The following is a 17192-nucleotide window of genomic DNA, read 5'->3' as shown; positions in this document are numbered from 1 at the left end:
TGAGTGACCAGTGACCACCAGGATGATGGTGGCTTCTCAAACGTAAATCATAATTCCACTAATCTTCCTATTAGTTATCCTTCACAAGCCAAAGGGACTATCACTGTTTAGTGATCAATGAAGTTCATCTCCTAGATTCAGATGTCATGTAAGCAGAGGACATTAAATAATGAGGTATGCTTCATTTCTTTCATATAAACTGGTTCAGCAAACCAGAGATTGTCCTTGTCGGCTCACTGCATGGAGTACAAAGTACTACTAAAGATAGATTGTACCAAATGATAATGCATTGCACTTGTAGGCTGAATCACACTGAAACCAAATAATGAAATTAAGTCTGTACTCTCAGCATTAGCTCTACTTCCAAATGCCTTTCTTTCGCACTACTGAAAGAAATTTTAACATTCACTGCTGAATGTTACACAGTGTATTATATATTAATAGTGCATATTAATACTTATTATTTAGTATCTCAGAGTGCCTATAGTGCTTAAAACAGACTAAACTAAGAACAGGAACTGCCAGAGCGCCTTGAGGTGAATAATGAGCACAAGAGTAGTGGAGGCTGTTGGAAAAAGGACTGTGGTAAGAAGAGGAAGAAGAAGAAGGGGTGACTGTGGAGTGTCACAGCTGCTTCGTACTGTCCTTGTTCCTCCAGCACTTAGAAAGGACACCCAATGGCTTCCGCAGCAACCCCATTTAGCTCTATTGATTTTGCAATTCTGAGCCTAAGAGAGGAGGGGTAGAGTGTGATGAAAGCAAGCTGGCAAAGAGCGAGGGAGAGAGAAGCTTCCATTTTCCATGTCGATCGAATACTCTGAAGGAATGTCACATTGGACAGAAACCGTTATGCACGCATCTACAGGCACTGACTTATTTATGAGTTTATGTGAACACAACCATCCACACAAACACACACACACACGCCAGGATGCCTGCTTTTCCTTTCAACTTCTCAGTGTTGGTAATGGACTAAAGGATGAATCACTACCCTTTCTGAACATTATTCACTCTCCCGAGTCTGGAGAGCCTATCAGTACAATCCAGCTGTCGTTCTTACCAAGTCCTATACAAATCAAGAAACACTCTCTTTAAATTTCCTGCAAGCCAAGAGTGTGATCTTTAATGTGCACCTACACCTTTCTATATTTCCCCAAAGTCAAGAGCGTGTCCATTAAAATCAAATGCTTTATAGGGAGAGCACAAAATATAGTGTATTACAGAAGGGTTAGAGGGGAATCAAGTACCCAGTATTTTTCTCAGCATAGTTGTGAGATTTTGATAGGATTAAAAGATTTCTTTTTCTTTTTCACATCAATTCAAAATAACAGTAAATATGACAGGGCATGGTGAGAGCGCCCATGTTGTGAATCACAAAACCAGCTCTCCGATTTCACCAATTACTCCTCTCACAACTTCTGCAGAACCCCTGCTATTTATTGTTTATGTCTGAGATCAATAATGAGGACTGAATGCTGGAGTTAGAGCAGAATTGCTCATCTACAGTTATCTGCCTTATCTGCCTGTTTCCACCATGCCTATCGTGCCATGGCTTGTTCTCTGCCCTGTGTGGATTAAAAGGCCCCGTTTGTTTCCCGAGAGATTAATTGGATGATGTGGGTGGTTGTGGTGTGGCGTGCATTGCCTCCCCTTCTGTTTGTAATAGATAGCGCCTATGCAGAGTGTGAGAATTTTTCATCTCACACACAAGAGACTAATAAATGTTTCAATTTTACGTCTAATTATGCATATCCACGTGTTATTTTCCTACGTGAAGTCTCGGGGCGTTGCAGCTGGAGTGAGTTTTGTTTGCTAGAGCAGATTTTTAAAGCAAAAGCATCTGGAGTGAGAAGACAAGACAGAAAGGCAACCACGCTTTGTGATAGATGAGAGCACTTAGTTAAAAAAAAATCAGACTTCATAATTTCTTTCAGTTCATGTCATGTTTTCTCTCTTATTTACCATGGATCACTTTCATTTTGCAATTTAATCTACTGCAAGGACTATTCATGTTTTTGAATAGACAAACACAAGTTGGCACTGAAACGTACATTTGTTCCTTTCTGAGAGTGCAAAACAGAAAAAGACAGTAAGCAACTGAGGAAATGTTAAGAACTGCCTCGAGCAAAAACACTCAGTGTTTATTTCATTTCTAGCCTCTATTTTTCAAATGCCTTCATTTGAGAGCTCAGCTGGACTTTGTCTGCTTTAGGTGCCCCCTTTATCTCTCTAAATGTAAATTTCTTTGCGCTCTATGTGTGCTCGGGCCGGAGGGTGAGGGATAGCAGGAGTATGTGTATGTGTGTGTGTGTGTGTGTGTGTGTGTGTGTGTGTGTGTGTGTGTGTGTGTGTGTGTGTGTGTGTGTGTGAGAGAGAAAAAGGCTTCTTAATGCTCTTTATTGAGCACTTTGCATACATGGTGAGTGCTCTACATAATGTACTAACAGCTTGTTTCTTCCATCGTTCTATTTACCACTTCCAGTCACTCCACACGTCTCTCCAACTATTGCTTGTCTGTTCTCTTCTCCTTCTCCAATTCCTGCCTTCAGTTCATAAAAAAAGTCTGTTCACATCAGCGATGAGGTAGAATTTAAATTATTTACAGGTATCATATTGCTTCATTCATCAAGTAAGAGCTCCTGGAGATATAGGGGAAAGATAAAGACAGGCAGATTTCAAACATTATGCTGAAAGACGGTATTTTAAAGCAGACTTTTCACTTTAAGCATCTGGCATGTTTTTGCATTGATCTAGAGCCTCATATCTTTCTTTCTTTGGATTGTTTTAGTTGTAGCACTAACACAAATCAGATCTTTATTAGATATCAGATATTTTTCTTTTTAAAAATAGTTTGGCAGAACTTTTCAAAGTAGAAACTGATGGTTTAGAAGTTTTAGATAAGCACACTTTGCTTTATAACTTGTGGAAAACTTGGCAACTCTGTATTCTTTTAATTGGACAGTTTTTTTAGTGAGTGTTCTGCATAGAAGTTTGCTAGATTTGCCCTTTCACAGAAAACTGCATGTTTTTTTTATGCGCATGCCGTTGCGCATGTTAGCAAAGCTCGTTTCCTTTCTTCCTTTCTTTTGCTTTGTGCCATTTATTTATTTATTTCACTATCCTTGTCATTCCCACGGTGACACATAATACGCTGGCATCAAAAGTGCGGTGCTGCATCTGTGTCAGAAAAGAGATGATCAGAGGAGAGGGGTGCGAAAAGGAACAAAAGAGATGAAAAGGGAAAGAGAAGGGAACTGGAAGTTATGACGGATGGATGAGGTGGAGGTGGGGAAAACAGGGGAGGGGAAAAATAGTTCAGACAAAAGGGCATAGAACGGGCCGGATGAGAAGTAGAGAAAAGGAGGGCTCTGGGGAAAAACTAGACTTCCTAAAATTATCTGGTGAATGTTTGAAGAGAACGACAACAACACAACTTCCAGCATCCACCGTTATTTTACCCAGTACTACAGTTATCATGTCCATCACACAAGCTAAAGTACTAATAAATCTGATCAGACAAAAGGTTAGTTTTCACTTGAAACAGATGAAAACGCCATCATATATATTTTATAAGATTGTAAGGAAGTCCCCACATCTGAAACCTCTCCAGTATATCGAAATAAACTTGACCTTATTAAAGGGCTCCTCAGCAGCCAGCACAATGTCCTCATTATTCTGTCGATGTCAGCAGATCTAAAAAGCACTAATGCTGTCTGTGAAACTGTGCTTTGGTGTCCTCCTCAGAAAAGGTTCACACAACCTATAACCTCTGTTTGGCCCAAAAATAAAAGATTCGAGGCCGCCGCTTTCCTCGTTAGCAGCTGGTCTAACGCAGAGCTGGCAGCATCGAATTGTTTTGCCAGGGATCTTCTGGGTGAAAAACCTCAATTGAGTCCGTGTTGAATTGAGACTGTGCAATATTTTCTAGGTCCAAGTGGCTCTTAAGATCTTCCTTCTTCTCTGCTGGTGTGTAGGATGTAATAGCCTCTCGTAAATACACCGTGGCAGATCTCCACAAGATAGACTGGCTTATCTCCAGCTTTTTATCCTCAGCAATAAAACACTGCCGCTGCTGCTGCATGGTAATATTCTCTACAAAGGAAATCAGGCTGAGTAAGGTAAGGCTTAGTCACCACAGTCTCCAAGATGAACCTTTGTCAGAAGAGACCTACTCCATGCTGTGATAGAGAAATGATTAGAAAGAGGATACTGTCTGTACAGTCCTTGAATCTATGCAAAACAATTAAGGACATAATCGTAGGCAGCACACAGATTTTTCTGTCTAATTGATTGAGCGCTCTAAGTGGGGGGGTTTTAATCCGATTATTTAAAAAAGCTGAAGCGTTGAATGCTGGGAAATGACAGTCACATTGTAACAAAGCCTTTTATTTTTGCACACAATGTGCTGGTCTTTCTGATGAAATTAAACAATAAAACAATTGTTTACTAAAATTTCCTTCCTGTTAGACTGATTCATAGCAGGTATTGGTTTGGAGTAGCAGAAAAAAAGAGAAACTAATTTTGTTAATGATGGCTTTATGCCATCAAGGTTCCCAGTAAGCCTTGACAGTGAGCCAGTATTTAAAAAACCCTTAGCTAACTCAGTTAAATGGAAGACATTGACCTTGTGTTTTTCCGGTAGTGGCATGCCCAAATGTTCTCTATGTTTGAAAAATGTAAAACAAGCTAACTGAGCAAGCACAAGAAGTCCTGACAGAAATAGTGAAAGCACCTGTGTGAGTGTGTCAATAATGTAAATATGGTTTGAGGTTAAAATTTTCAAAGTGTGTCATACCTAAAAGCCACAATCAGCACTTTTACTTGCACATTCCCTCTGCAAACACATGAATTCAAAAGGGTTTCATGGAGGAAAACGACAAAAAAATGATGTTCTGTGGAGGTTGTCAAAGTGATTTTTGAATCATTGGACTGTTTGTCTGTCCGCTGTGTCTTCTGTATGTCCTGTTTCTTATGTTTCTTTCATTCAGGGTGAAAAATATAACCTAAGTTTTTATTTTTATTGGTAGTAGGAAAGGAAAAATTTGCAAAAATAACAACTGCCAGGTAACCGACCTGAAAAATATTTTCCAAAAATGCCCCAATTTAGCCTGGTAGGAAATCCCAAAAGTTAAGAAAACTGTAAATGCATTTTGAACTTCTATGTTAGTGCAGACGTGATGTTTATGTCTCTGCACTTCAGCCTCTGTCTCTCCTATTTTCTCTCTTTCTGTTGTGGGAATGCTGTGATGATAGCATCCATCCTAAACAGGTCTGCAACCTGCCCGAGGACCAGCTCATTAAACTGTTTCAGCATTCATTGTCTCGTTACTTTGATGCAGAGGAGAAGTACTTTCAAGCTCACACTAACTAATATGTCATCAGACAAGCAATGCGTATACAAACATGGCTCTGCAACAGAGAATTGCTGATGGTATCTGCTAATGATGTGCGTGTGTGCATTTTTAAATATGTGAGCACGATTTAATTTAGACAGTTTAGACAGTCAGCTGCATAAACAAAGTCAGTGAGAGATTGGATTCTGAAGCTAATCTTTCTTGGATGAAGTAGTCGAGTATATGTGCAAATAAATTTTCGCACTGAAGCTAGTCGAGAAAGTTGATCTGTGATCTTTCTGTAATATTTCTAGTCATTTTTTTAGCTTTCAGGTTCAGGTTTCAGATTCAGTTTTACATTCTCTGTCATGCTTTGGTGCTGAGATATTTCTCAAATACAGTCTGATTATGCATTATCATTATGCATGATATTTATTTTTCAAGCATGCAGTCACTGTGCATGCGTTCGAAAACTTGCATATAAAAATAGATGTTATTCGTCTTTATTTCTGTTTGGAAACCACTCCATCAGTTATTATAATCAAAAGCAGAGAAAAGCAACAGCAACACACAACACAATAACTCAGCCTTACAGCAAAACTTTTTTATAGTTTGTCTGGAAATGGAGAGTTGCCGAAGGGATTTGTAGCCATGCTAACTCTGTTCATGTCTGTGCTGTGGTTCAGTCTGCTACTTTGACCTGAAATATGAATTCAATAATGAATGGATCAGCATAAAATGTATTGCAGATATCTATCTGTTCTCCCCGAGGATGAATCATTTACTATAGCGTCACCAGGATAGATTTCAGTTACAGGATTTAGGTTTACTAGTTTTGTTACTCATTCAGAACCATTTGCAAACTAATGCCATTTTCATAATCCTTAGCTCTTAAACTAAAACAAACTGCATCTTTGCATCTGCTACGTGGCATTGATATTTGTACAGAAATATACAGTCTGTAGGCAAGACGCAAGATTTTGCACCAGAAATTTTCAGATTTCTGTTTGTTGTCTGCTTGTAGTCTGAGCAGTATCGACCAATCAATTCAATAACAAGTCTAACAACATCATTTGAGCATGTTTTTTCCCCTTTAAATCTATCTGTAGTCAAACTGTAATCATTGACAAGAGTATAGAAAAGAGCCTTGATAGGACACAATGGAAGCCAAGAGGCAGTGGCCATTGCACCCAGAGGGTAAGTCATCTGGTGTCCCAAACTGTGCTTTTATAAGCTCCACATAGTCACAGCTCTAGGAAAATGCAGTATAATGCCATATAAGTGGAGACAGTCACCCACATAAACAGTGCTGATAATTGTAGAGGCATGCACTCACCTCTGCAGGCAGTCAGCCAACCAGCGGCTAAATGAAAGTGGCAATTCATTCTGCCTGTCTAGTCAAGTACCCGTGCAAATCCTGAATGCGAGATGATGAAACTAAAATACACTGTCATTGTTAATAACACACGGGTGACTTGCCCGAATATTTCACTTAATGTACAGTAAAGGAAGGTTAAAAAAAAAAGAAGAAGGAGGCATGGCGTGAGGAATGTCATGCTACCAAAATGTAGGTTGTGATGACTACATCCGAATAAAACATCTTGAATCATCACATCTGAAGGTGGTTTTAAAAAGTGAGGTCTAGTGGGTAGGAGCAGTTTCTGGGCTCTCCTCTCTGTCAGCATATCATGTTATAAAGCTAACATCCCTCGAGATTCTTAGTTGCTCCAACAAAGGTTTCGTCTACATTAGTTTATATGTAAGCTTAAGCAGAAATTTATTCTCCGTGTCCGTGTGTGTGGCCACTTGGCCTTAATGAGAAATCCTCCGTCCACCTGTTATGTTTTCTCTTCGTATCTGAAATTAGCAGATATTTTTCTGCTCCATGCAAACCAATCTTTTCCTCCATCTTTAACCAAATCCTGCCCACCAGACTGATTCAACTAAAACAGTCTGGCCTTTTCTTGTCTGAATACCTTTGAAATTATATTTACCTCAAGTGCCCAGAAATAATAACCTTTAAAAGAAAGTGCAGTTTCATTTGAAAATATTTATTTTAGAAAACACCCACTGTGGCCTCATTATTTGTGAAAGAAGTTGTTCAGGGCCCCATGCAGCGCTGTTTGTACCATTATTGCTTTGGGCCATAAACTATACTTGTACTCCCCCATTTAACAGCATAAAACATGAAACTTTGTTTTTTTCTCATTTCTATAGCTGTTTACTGTGTTCGGCACTGTGCAGGACGGCAGGTTGTCCTAACATGCACTAAGAGAAAATGCCAGAGTCTTGTCACAGTATGCTAAGAACGTATTGATATTTTAATTAGACCTGTGACTTTTCTTGGAAGCATTGCAGTGCTCTTCGAGGTTGAAGCCATTCTTTGAATTCACTGGTGTATTGTTATTTTTAAGGCCTCTGTAAAAATTAGATTTCATTAGATGGCCTCTAACAGCTCCAAATTAAAGCAGCTTTTTTATGTAACTGCCAGATGTGTAATAAGAAGCCACTTGATACAATATTGACTTAAAAGAAAATATTATTTCATTATTGTTTTTAAAGCTGGTTGTCGCTGCTAAAAAACACAAGTCATTGCATGTTTTTTGTTAGAAAGCTCCATTCTGTGTAACAGGAACACATACTGGCTTCTTCCCCTTGTCCAGTTCAGGGTCACTGTTGGGCCCAGCTGTCACATGGCGACAGGCAGCGTACATCCTGGACGGATCACCAGTGTGGCAGCTGGAATAACATACAGAGACATCCAACCATTCACACCTACATCCAGTTTAGGATCACCTGTTAAGCAGACCTGCATGTCTTTGAACTGTGCACGTGAAGAGAACCCAGTCAGCATGTAAACGCCCCACAGAAAGGCTAAAGCGAGAGAACAGGCTCTGTCTTTATAAGTTCTCACGATCGAGAATGTTTGTGAAGGTTGATAAAAGTTGTGTGACGCGCGACTCTTTCTACAGCTGTGTTTGTCACTCACCGTGTGCCTTTAATGAACAGCTCATTAGACGGAAACCTCATTAGCGGTCTGACGACAGGGAGAAAATGATCCGGGGAAAAGAAGAGGAATTTGATGCGTCTCATTTATTGGAGGTAGAAAGGCAGGGAGCATTCAAGGATGCGCTTTTGGGTTTGGAGTAAACATCATCATGTTCATAACAGCAGCCCTATAAACATAATCCCCCATGGCAATACGCTCCATAATAATACTAATAATAATAAAAAAACCCAAAAAAGATGTGTAATTGCTTCAGTAATGTATTTTTAAAGCTGCCCCTTTTTCATTTCTGTTTTAATCGGGCCTGTTGTCGTGTTTCAGTGCGTACTAAGAGGACATATAATTTACTGGCAGCATAGCGATATGACAGTTTTTCTCTGTGCTTTACAGATCTGTGACAAGGAATGGCACTATTATGTAATCAACGTGGAATTTCCTGCAGTGACTCTTTTTGTGGATGGCGTGACTTACGAACCCTACCTAGTGACAGATGACTGGCCGATCCACGCCTCGAAGATCGATACACAGCTGACCGTGGGCGCCTGCTGGCAAGGTCAGTGTGTGTGTGTTTACCATACATAAGCATAGAAAAACAGCCATTTTTAATGCTTTATTTAAAAGCACCAGGGTTAATTAATTGTTTCAAGGCTGCATACATCCCTTTAATGAGATAAATAAAAAAAGGAAATGATATGTTGTCCTGATTTTGTAAAGCAGGAAATTGAAAGCAGGTCTTGCGTATTCTGATACAATGTAATACTCAACATGTGACATAATTGCACTGTGCAGGAACACTATTGAAAGCAATACATTTGCATTGCAGGCCACTGAAATGCATAATGAAATGCATTATGCTCCAAGAAACCGAATAGTCTGTGCGAAAACTGCAGGTGCAGCAGTCAAAAACATGTTTTCTTTTAATGCGCGGTTGTTACCAGCCTGAAAAATGCTGACAACATATCATAAGCATAAAGAAACCGCATCAATAAAAAGGCAGAGCAGCCCAGAGATGTTTAAAATTACATTTGAATCACAAAGGGAGATAGTGAGAAAGAAGGCGAAAATAAATAAAGAGACTAACATTTACATCCCCGGCCTGCGAGCTGTTTCCTGTGGCACAAGCCAAGCGGGTATCAAACAGGAAATTCTGCGCCGTCGTTTCCAGCGACAGGGAACGGGAGCGTGCAGAGATCGCGTTGGACTGAATAAAAGCTACCCTGCTGTCATGTTTATTACTTGAATAATTACAAAAATAAAGTGCTTCATATGAGAAAGAGACAGTAGTGATCCTTTTCTTGCTGCCTGCCTAAATCACATTCACAACCCTTGCCAGCATCATCCAACGCTTCAATCCTGATGGCATTTTGGTTGCTGCTTAAATTTCGTTTCATCCTGTGCCTGATTGCAATTTTCTTTCTGTCGTCATCATTTTCTTCCTTTCTTCATACAGCCCTCTCTTGCCGCCTCTTTCCATGAATCTCTGATTGTGAGAGAAAGCCCTGAAGGAAGGATTAGCTAGAGTGAATGGAGGACAACTTTGCCAGCTATTACATCCCAATGAAGCCGCTTTAAGCTTCACTAAGCCGCAACTGATAACTTTGCAGGCCATTAGCGAGCAAGATTGCCTTTCAGAGTCTCTCATTTCTCCATCCTCCCTTTCACCACAATCAACAACATAATGATGAGACATGTGGAATAAAAAGGCATTTAGACTGTACTTTTCACTGCCCCGAGAGCAAAAAGAAGATGCGTGTTGTTTTCTTTACAAGGTTAACCCCAGAGAACGGTTTGGCTGTTGTTGGGTCTAAACAGTTTTCTGTGGCATTAATTTGTCGTTGAGCTTGAACGGCAAATGTGAGTTCGCCGTCCCATTTCATTTAATCTGCGACACGGCCGTGGGTGTGGACTTTTTTAAGCAGCCCTCACAGTATTCAGAAATTTTAGCAAATAAGAAGCTTTAAAAAGAGCGTGGGGTGATTTTATGTGGGAAATGAAAGGCATCAATCAAAAGAAAGCAGCATAATGTACTCCTTTTGAAATCCTTTGAGAAGGCAGCAAAGAAACATGTATTCTTGGACTGGAGGTAATCCACCAGACCTTTCTCGTTTTGACTCGTCATAATAGGAAACGCGCAGTTGTAACTAATAACATTAATTATGGCTCTGCTCTTTCAAGGTGTCACAGTAATGGCAGCGAAGCAGCGGGAGCAAAACAAGAGTGAATGAAACGCGTGCGGCTACTGGTGTGATTAGTGTGTGTGCCTTTCAAGAGAAAGTTGAGTAGGACAACAGAGTCAAACAAGATCCAGTTTTTTGAAATATTCAAACATTTTCTAATGTTGATACGCATGCATTGACCTAGAGCGCGCTAATGAGTCAGTTTGCCCAAATAAAATGCAAGAGAATCACAAAGAAAACAAGAATGGGACATGAGACAGGAATGAAACATATTTGCTTAAAAGCATCAGTCCAAGGGCAAATGTGTAATTTAATGCAGAGTATGTCTTTGAAATCTGGAGATCTCTCCTGAGGATTTTTAAGCAAATGTTTTCTGAATGATCTTCCAAAATGTCACAACTCATGTATCCAAGGTCTGCTAGCTATAGTATCTGGCATTGTACTCTTCAGTGTCTACTCTTCTCTGTTTTATTTCGTTTTGATTGATTGTGCAAATCTATGTAAAATAGATGCACGTTTGGATGTCATTTTGCAGGAAAACATGTCTTGGCGATGAAAAACCTTTACACAGGTAGAAAGAAAGGGAGATGATAGACAGGCAAATTAGGCCTTCTCTGCTCCCACTTACACCTACCTGTGTTCCAAAATGCACAATCCTCACCATCTCTGCTCTGAGTGTATGGGTTTAAGAAATGTACTATAAGAACAACAAGAGTCCACCTATGTATGGAAAATAAACTTAGATTGCTTTTTGTATGTGAAGGAACACTGTGTCACTGTAGACACAGATTGTGATATATCTACTAAGTGTCACAAAACTATAAAAACATAGCAAAAGAAGAAGTGGCAGGCCTAAAAAACTGTCTAAAAGAGATGACCAGTATCTGGAAGTCATATCCCTGAGAAATAGGGGGACGGGCAATCCAATAAAAGACCTGACACAGTACCTGTGAGATATATCTGGCCCTTCAGCTCATCTGTCTGCTGCTCACTGAAGCCTCATCAGAAATGGTCTCAGTGGAAGAGTGGCTGTCAAGAAGCTGTACTTAAGGAAAGGAAATGGTGAAAAGGCTGAAGTATGCCGGATTACACAAGAACTGGACAGAAAATCAGTGGAAACAGGTCTTATGGAGTGAATGAATCCAAATTTGTCCATTTTTGGCTCAAAAATGTGAGTCTGAGTGCCTACAGCTATCTGTAAAACATGGTGGAAGCTCTGTTGTGGTTTGTGGCCAATTCAGCCAATGGTGCTGAGAAAAGTATCATCAAATTTTGATCCATCTTGAAGCTGTCTGATTATTAACAACTTCTTTCACACCGTCAATGCGGTAAAAGTATACCTTAACAGACATAGCAACAGGTCTTACAGAGCGATTAAGCCAAAGCGAAATTTTTCCAATAAATTGTCAGAAGAGAGCTACAACAATAAGTCTGTGAAGCACGATGGAGGCTCTGTCATGGTTTGGGGCTTCATTTCAGCCAGCAGTGTTGGAGATCTTATCAAAATTGATAAAAACACAGCAAATTACAGCCAGATTTTGATCCACCGTTTGGAAAGCATCTGATTGGCAAAAGTTGAATTTTTCACTATGACGATGCCCAATGATCCCATACTCTGCCAGTACAGTAAAAGCATAGTTGGATAGAAAAACATACAATGGATTATTATCAGTCATACATTGGCCTCCCTAGAGCTCAAATCTAGAGATGGCACGATACCACTTTTTTATGTCCGATACCGATACCGATATCATAAATTTGGATATCTGCCGATACCGATATGAATCCGATATAGTGTGTTTTAATCAACAAAACTGTTTTTTTAAATATCTTGCTGCATTTTGTATAAGTTCATACTCAAGTTTAAAACAACAACTACACTAAAGCTATTCTGTTATACCTGTATGCAAAAAAAAATATTTCATAGTTCAGCAATACTGATCAATCTAATAAACTTAAACCTACACCATCCTCCCTATTCTGGTATTTTAAAGAGTACTTAGCATAAATATTAAGCAACCTAACTAATAGGGTTCCAACTCCCAGCAACAACAAAAATAAATAAATAAAAAATAGGGAACCACCCCTCACACTCCACCTCATGATGCTTAATCGACGTAATCAACCTTAATTTGATGCAGTGTGAAAAAAAATGCACAGAAATCAATTCTTTTTCAAGAAATATTAAATAGATTCAACATCTTTCTTCAACAAAATTGCAGACTGCACAGATGGTACCTTCCCAAAGGAAAAAGTACTATAGCTTACTAGGGTATATTAGACTTAACAGTTACTATATGCAGTAATGGACTTCTATACATTTTACATCAGATTAAAACTTTGGGTGTAAGATTCAGATAAATATTAAATAATTAAAAGCGAGACATTTTAAATGAGAATAAGAAAGAAAAGTATGTCTTTGTGCCCCCTTTTCCCTGTTAATGCCCTATCGGCCCCCCTGGCTAAACTTTGCTAGATCCGCCCCTGCACAGTTACCATCCTCGAGTAGAAAGTAATATTAAATACATTCTAACAACAGCTGATCAAGCTTAAACGTGCTGCTGTTGTTCAGCCGCTGGTTTCCTCTTTCTGGTGCAAACTGGGCCAAAAGCAAACAAGAGACACGGACTCGCGACAGAAAAGCCGATCAGCTGATCATTAAGCAGTTTCATGATTGAAGTAGCAGCCGGAGAGCGAGAGGCAGTCGCTCCTTAAGCTTAATGCAGGAATGCTTTACAAACATTCAGAGATGGACTTACACACTTGCTTTACTTCTCTCGGGATAATTTTGTCGGAGATGAAATGCCGGGTTGCTAGCGAAGCTCCAAATGCTATCCAGACCACCGACAGGTCCGCATGCCACAGCCGCTCTATCACGTGATGCATACTGCTCCGACGTGCTAACGTTCTGAGGTGAGTTACAGCGTGTTGCAAGTTTTGTGAGGTGCTTTCGTGATATTTAATGGATCGGATTACATTTTTTATTTTTCTCCGATATCCGATCCAGTAATTTAGGTCAGTATCGGACCGATACCGATACGTAATATCGGATCGGTCCATCTCTACTCAAATCTCAACATTATTGAAGCAGAGTGCAATCAGCCAACATCCAAAGCTCTGTTTTTTCTCTGATATACTGTATCCACATGTTTGTTTGCAAATCGCTCCACATGTTGTCCATTTTCCATTTGCAGAATGTAAAGAAATGAGAGGTGGATCAAGATTTTTGCATGTAGTTTTTGTATTTTTTCATGTGAAACATTAGTGTAGAATTGTGATAACTGGGGAATAATTTTAAGTGTTTTTTCATCTATGTCATCTATAAAAAATTGAACACTAATGATTCAGCCTGTTTGTTTTTGGACTAAAGTCTGAGGTAGCACAGCACACAGACATATAAGACATCCAGATCAATCAAAGGTTTATTGATTTGGTTGTCGTTAGGTTAATTGAAACAAAATCTATAAGTTTAAGCATGTCTGCTTTCATTTAACTTATTCAACTAACCTTCTACCTTCAAAGATAAAGTCAGAACATCGTGTCATACAGACCTCCTCTTACACATACCAACAATACATTTTCTGTTACAATATGTGATGCAGGAACTGCTGCTGAGCATTCTCTCTCAGCTCCACATGTATACACCCTTGTATGATTCACACTGACTGAGCTGAGGGAGTAGATGCCTGCAGCCCTGTGCAGGCCATCTAGTTCTGAATATCATCTGCAGTGTCTGTCTACAATTCCCCCGAGCGCCTCTGTACAGAATAGCTCTGTCCCAGGAGAACCTCCTAGCTCTGCTAAATGAGTGAGCAACTTTAAATAACAAAACTGCTGAGTCAGTATTCTGCAATGCTAAAAAGTTATATTCAGTTGGAAACGAAAAGGGGGGGAAGCACTGAATAAGAAGCACCAGTAGAGGACCACTTCATACATACACTGTTTTTGTCTGGGTTAATAAACAAGTTAAGTCATTTTCCCAGATAAAATAAAATCAATATGTTTCAGTAAAAATAATAATGATCAAATTCTAGAAATGGAAATTCAATTATTCAATTCAATTAAAGACTGTGTAAATATTTCATTGCTACTGTGACATACTTGTTTGTGACACTCGGTTTATTATGAACTACAAATAGAGCGACATCCACCATTTTTGCATTACTCTAAGAGGAGCTGTCACCTTTTACGAGAATTTTCAAACACGTAAGCCATAACTGGCCTGAAAGACTCAGGCAGGAAGTAATTTACCTTAAGGGGGGGGTTAGACCTGCATGGAAATTACACCTGTCATAAGAAGTGGTAAAATTGTACCACGGGGCAGAGCTGACAGGAAAATCTGCTACGCTCTCCATATGAAAAAAGTGCACTCTTAAGAAGATGTCAGGGCTTGACAGACCTCCACAGCCTGTACTGCTGTGATACCTTTTACACAGAGGACTGTGCCAAGGTGTTGGCTTCCACTTACTGGTTTTATTTAGCTTATATGAATGGTTAGTTTGTATTTCCCACCGGCTGTGGCAGTTGCAGAACATTTTAGGTCAAACTCACACTACCATCTGTCAAAGTCATAAATCCAATGTGACAAGCTGTCAAAATCAGCTGTTCTGTTGCATCCTGCGATGTTTCCTTGAATACTGCAGACTATATTCTGTAGGTCATGATGTCTGCTTTTCTTGCTTATCTAGAGTGTACAGCACTTAATGTATGTGTACATTTCACATCCCTAACCTAAAAATTTGTACCTAAACCTATTTAAACACCTATTTAAAGAGCAATGTTACTTTCAAAGTAATCAAAGTACTTTTTTTCATGCTGGCGCTGATGTAATTTTTTTCATGTTTTTCTTTTAATCTAAAAGTTTGAGAGAAATAGCTCTCCATGGTTTCTGTATATTTCCTTAGAAAAGCACACACATTTTCAGTATTTTAGCCCCTTTTTCACTTAGCTTTCTTCTCCATATTGTTACGTCTGTACTTTCCTCTTCTTTTCTCTTCTTTCTCCTCTCATACATCATATATCTTCTCTCTTCCCCACTAGGTGGTGAGGTAGCAACCCCAAGGTTCACTCAGTATTTCCGTGGTAGCCTGTCGGGTCTGACGATCCGACCGGGTCGCATCGAAACCCAGAAGGTTATCTCCTGTTTGCAGGCTTGCAAAGAAGGTCTTGATATTAACTCCCTTGAAAGCCTCGCTAAGGACATAAAGGTGCGTGGAAAAAATGGATTCATTCAACTTATTTCTCCGCAGTAACAGCCAACTGCATTTGCATTGGTCTAAAAGGAAGAAGGAAAGCACCATAACTTATTTATGTGCCGCTTTTAAGTTAAAGCGCTTTCATTTCCATCTCTGGAATATAATGGAGTTGAATTTAAGACGTCCACATCTACATGCTTTTTCATAAAACCTCCACTCATCATCTTATTGATTTACTTTTGAATCTGAATGAGAACAAGTCGTTTGTTGGTTTTTCCCAGTTTCATTTTAACCCGGCCCAGTCTGTGCTGGTGGTGGAAGGAGAAGATGTGGACAGCATCAACACGGCCATGACCAAGGTCTCCTACATCAATTCTCGCCAGTTCCCCACACCAGGCCTCCGACGGCTGCATATCACCACTACAGTACAGTGAGTGCACATTTACTCTGACAGTGCGTTTTTATCTCAGCTATTTAAGAGACGAAACACACGCCATGGCTTTTAAACATCCAGCTTTCGTGCACCTGTTCATAACTGAGGAGCTCAGCTTTGGAGCAGCTCTGCTGGAAGTACTGTGAGTTAACATCTTGCTCAGGGGTGCATTGACTTTGAGAGACTGGTACTCGCTGTGCAAGCACGCACACATCTTGTGGAAATCTCGTGGGACCAGATTTATTCATGGAGGAGGAATACTCAGGATGTTTTGTGCACAAACATTTACTGGAGACATAAAACAGCCTGTCATAACATAAAGCATTAAATCTTGTCCTGAGATGTCTTCATGTATAGTGATTTGGTCATTAGCTTAGCTTCCTGCAGTGGAAATCACACCTCTGTAGTTTTCAGTACACAGGCTATATAATTATTAGCTAGATAACATACTGGAGTATGTCACCCCACATTAGCCTAATGAGCTTATCCCAGCTGCAATGGGGAAAAGGAAAATATTCATGCAAGCACTGAAGGAACAAGCAAACTCATCACTAAAAGGCATGAGCTGACCAGCATGTTCGAACCTAAAACCTTTCTACCCAAAAGCAAACCACAGCATCAACACGCCGCCCGCCCCCCTGCAACTGTTAAAATTAGATAGCCGTCCTTACATTCAGTGTGTAATGGAGCGATTTAGGGACCTGTTTGATGTGCAGAACAGCTGCACATTTAATGCTTCTGCGTTTTGTTTTCTTTTTTAATTTCTGCCTGTTTCTTTAGACATTAAGATTTAAACTCTTTCTGACATTTTAATGTTTGTGAAAATCCCCAGAAATCTAACGTAAAATGTTTAAAGAAGGTGGTCAGCATAAGATGGGTAGTGGTCACAGGCAATGCAAACAGCTACAAACAGAAACAGTGGTGAGCAAAGCAGCTGCCAGAGCCGAGCTCTCAGTGAGATGGCGTAGGGTGGATCATTAGTGTAAAAACTATTAAACCAATAAGCAGGCCAGCTGTCCCTGGTGATTGCAAAGACCATATTGCTAG

General features: G+C 39.8%; 1 protein-coding gene and 1 long non-coding RNA gene across 2 annotated transcripts in view; one reads left to right on the top strand and one right to left on the bottom strand.

Moving 5' to 3' along the window:
• Positions 1 to 13411, bottom strand: part of LOC308383448 — a 34816-nt gene extending 21405 nt beyond the window's left edge. The window contains exon 1 of the long non-coding RNA XR_013969148.1: positions 13277 to 13411. This is a non-coding gene — a long non-coding RNA (uncharacterized lncRNA). The remainder of the gene's footprint in view (positions 1 to 13276) is intronic.
• LOC308383447 (calsyntenin-2-like) overlaps positions 1 to 17192 on the top strand; it is a 167682-nt gene that overhangs the window by 136625 nt on the left and 13865 nt on the right. The window contains exons 10-12 of the mRNA XM_080861410.1: positions 8731 to 8893; positions 15558 to 15724; positions 15994 to 16142. Coding sequence (XP_080717536.1) covers positions 8731 to 8893; positions 15558 to 15724; positions 15994 to 16142 — 479 coding nt within the window. The remainder of the gene's footprint in view (positions 1 to 8730; positions 8894 to 15557; positions 15725 to 15993; positions 16143 to 17192) is intronic.

The sequence above is a fragment of the Rhamphochromis sp. 'chilingali' genome (genome assembly GCF_963969265.1).
Source record: "Rhamphochromis sp. 'chilingali' genome assembly, chromosome: 16".
Taxonomy (NCBI): Eukaryota; Metazoa; Chordata; class Actinopteri; order Cichliformes; family Cichlidae; genus Rhamphochromis; species Rhamphochromis sp. 'chilingali'.
The sequence above is the reverse complement of the archived record's forward strand: the minus strand, read 5'-3'. Positions and strand labels throughout refer to the sequence as shown.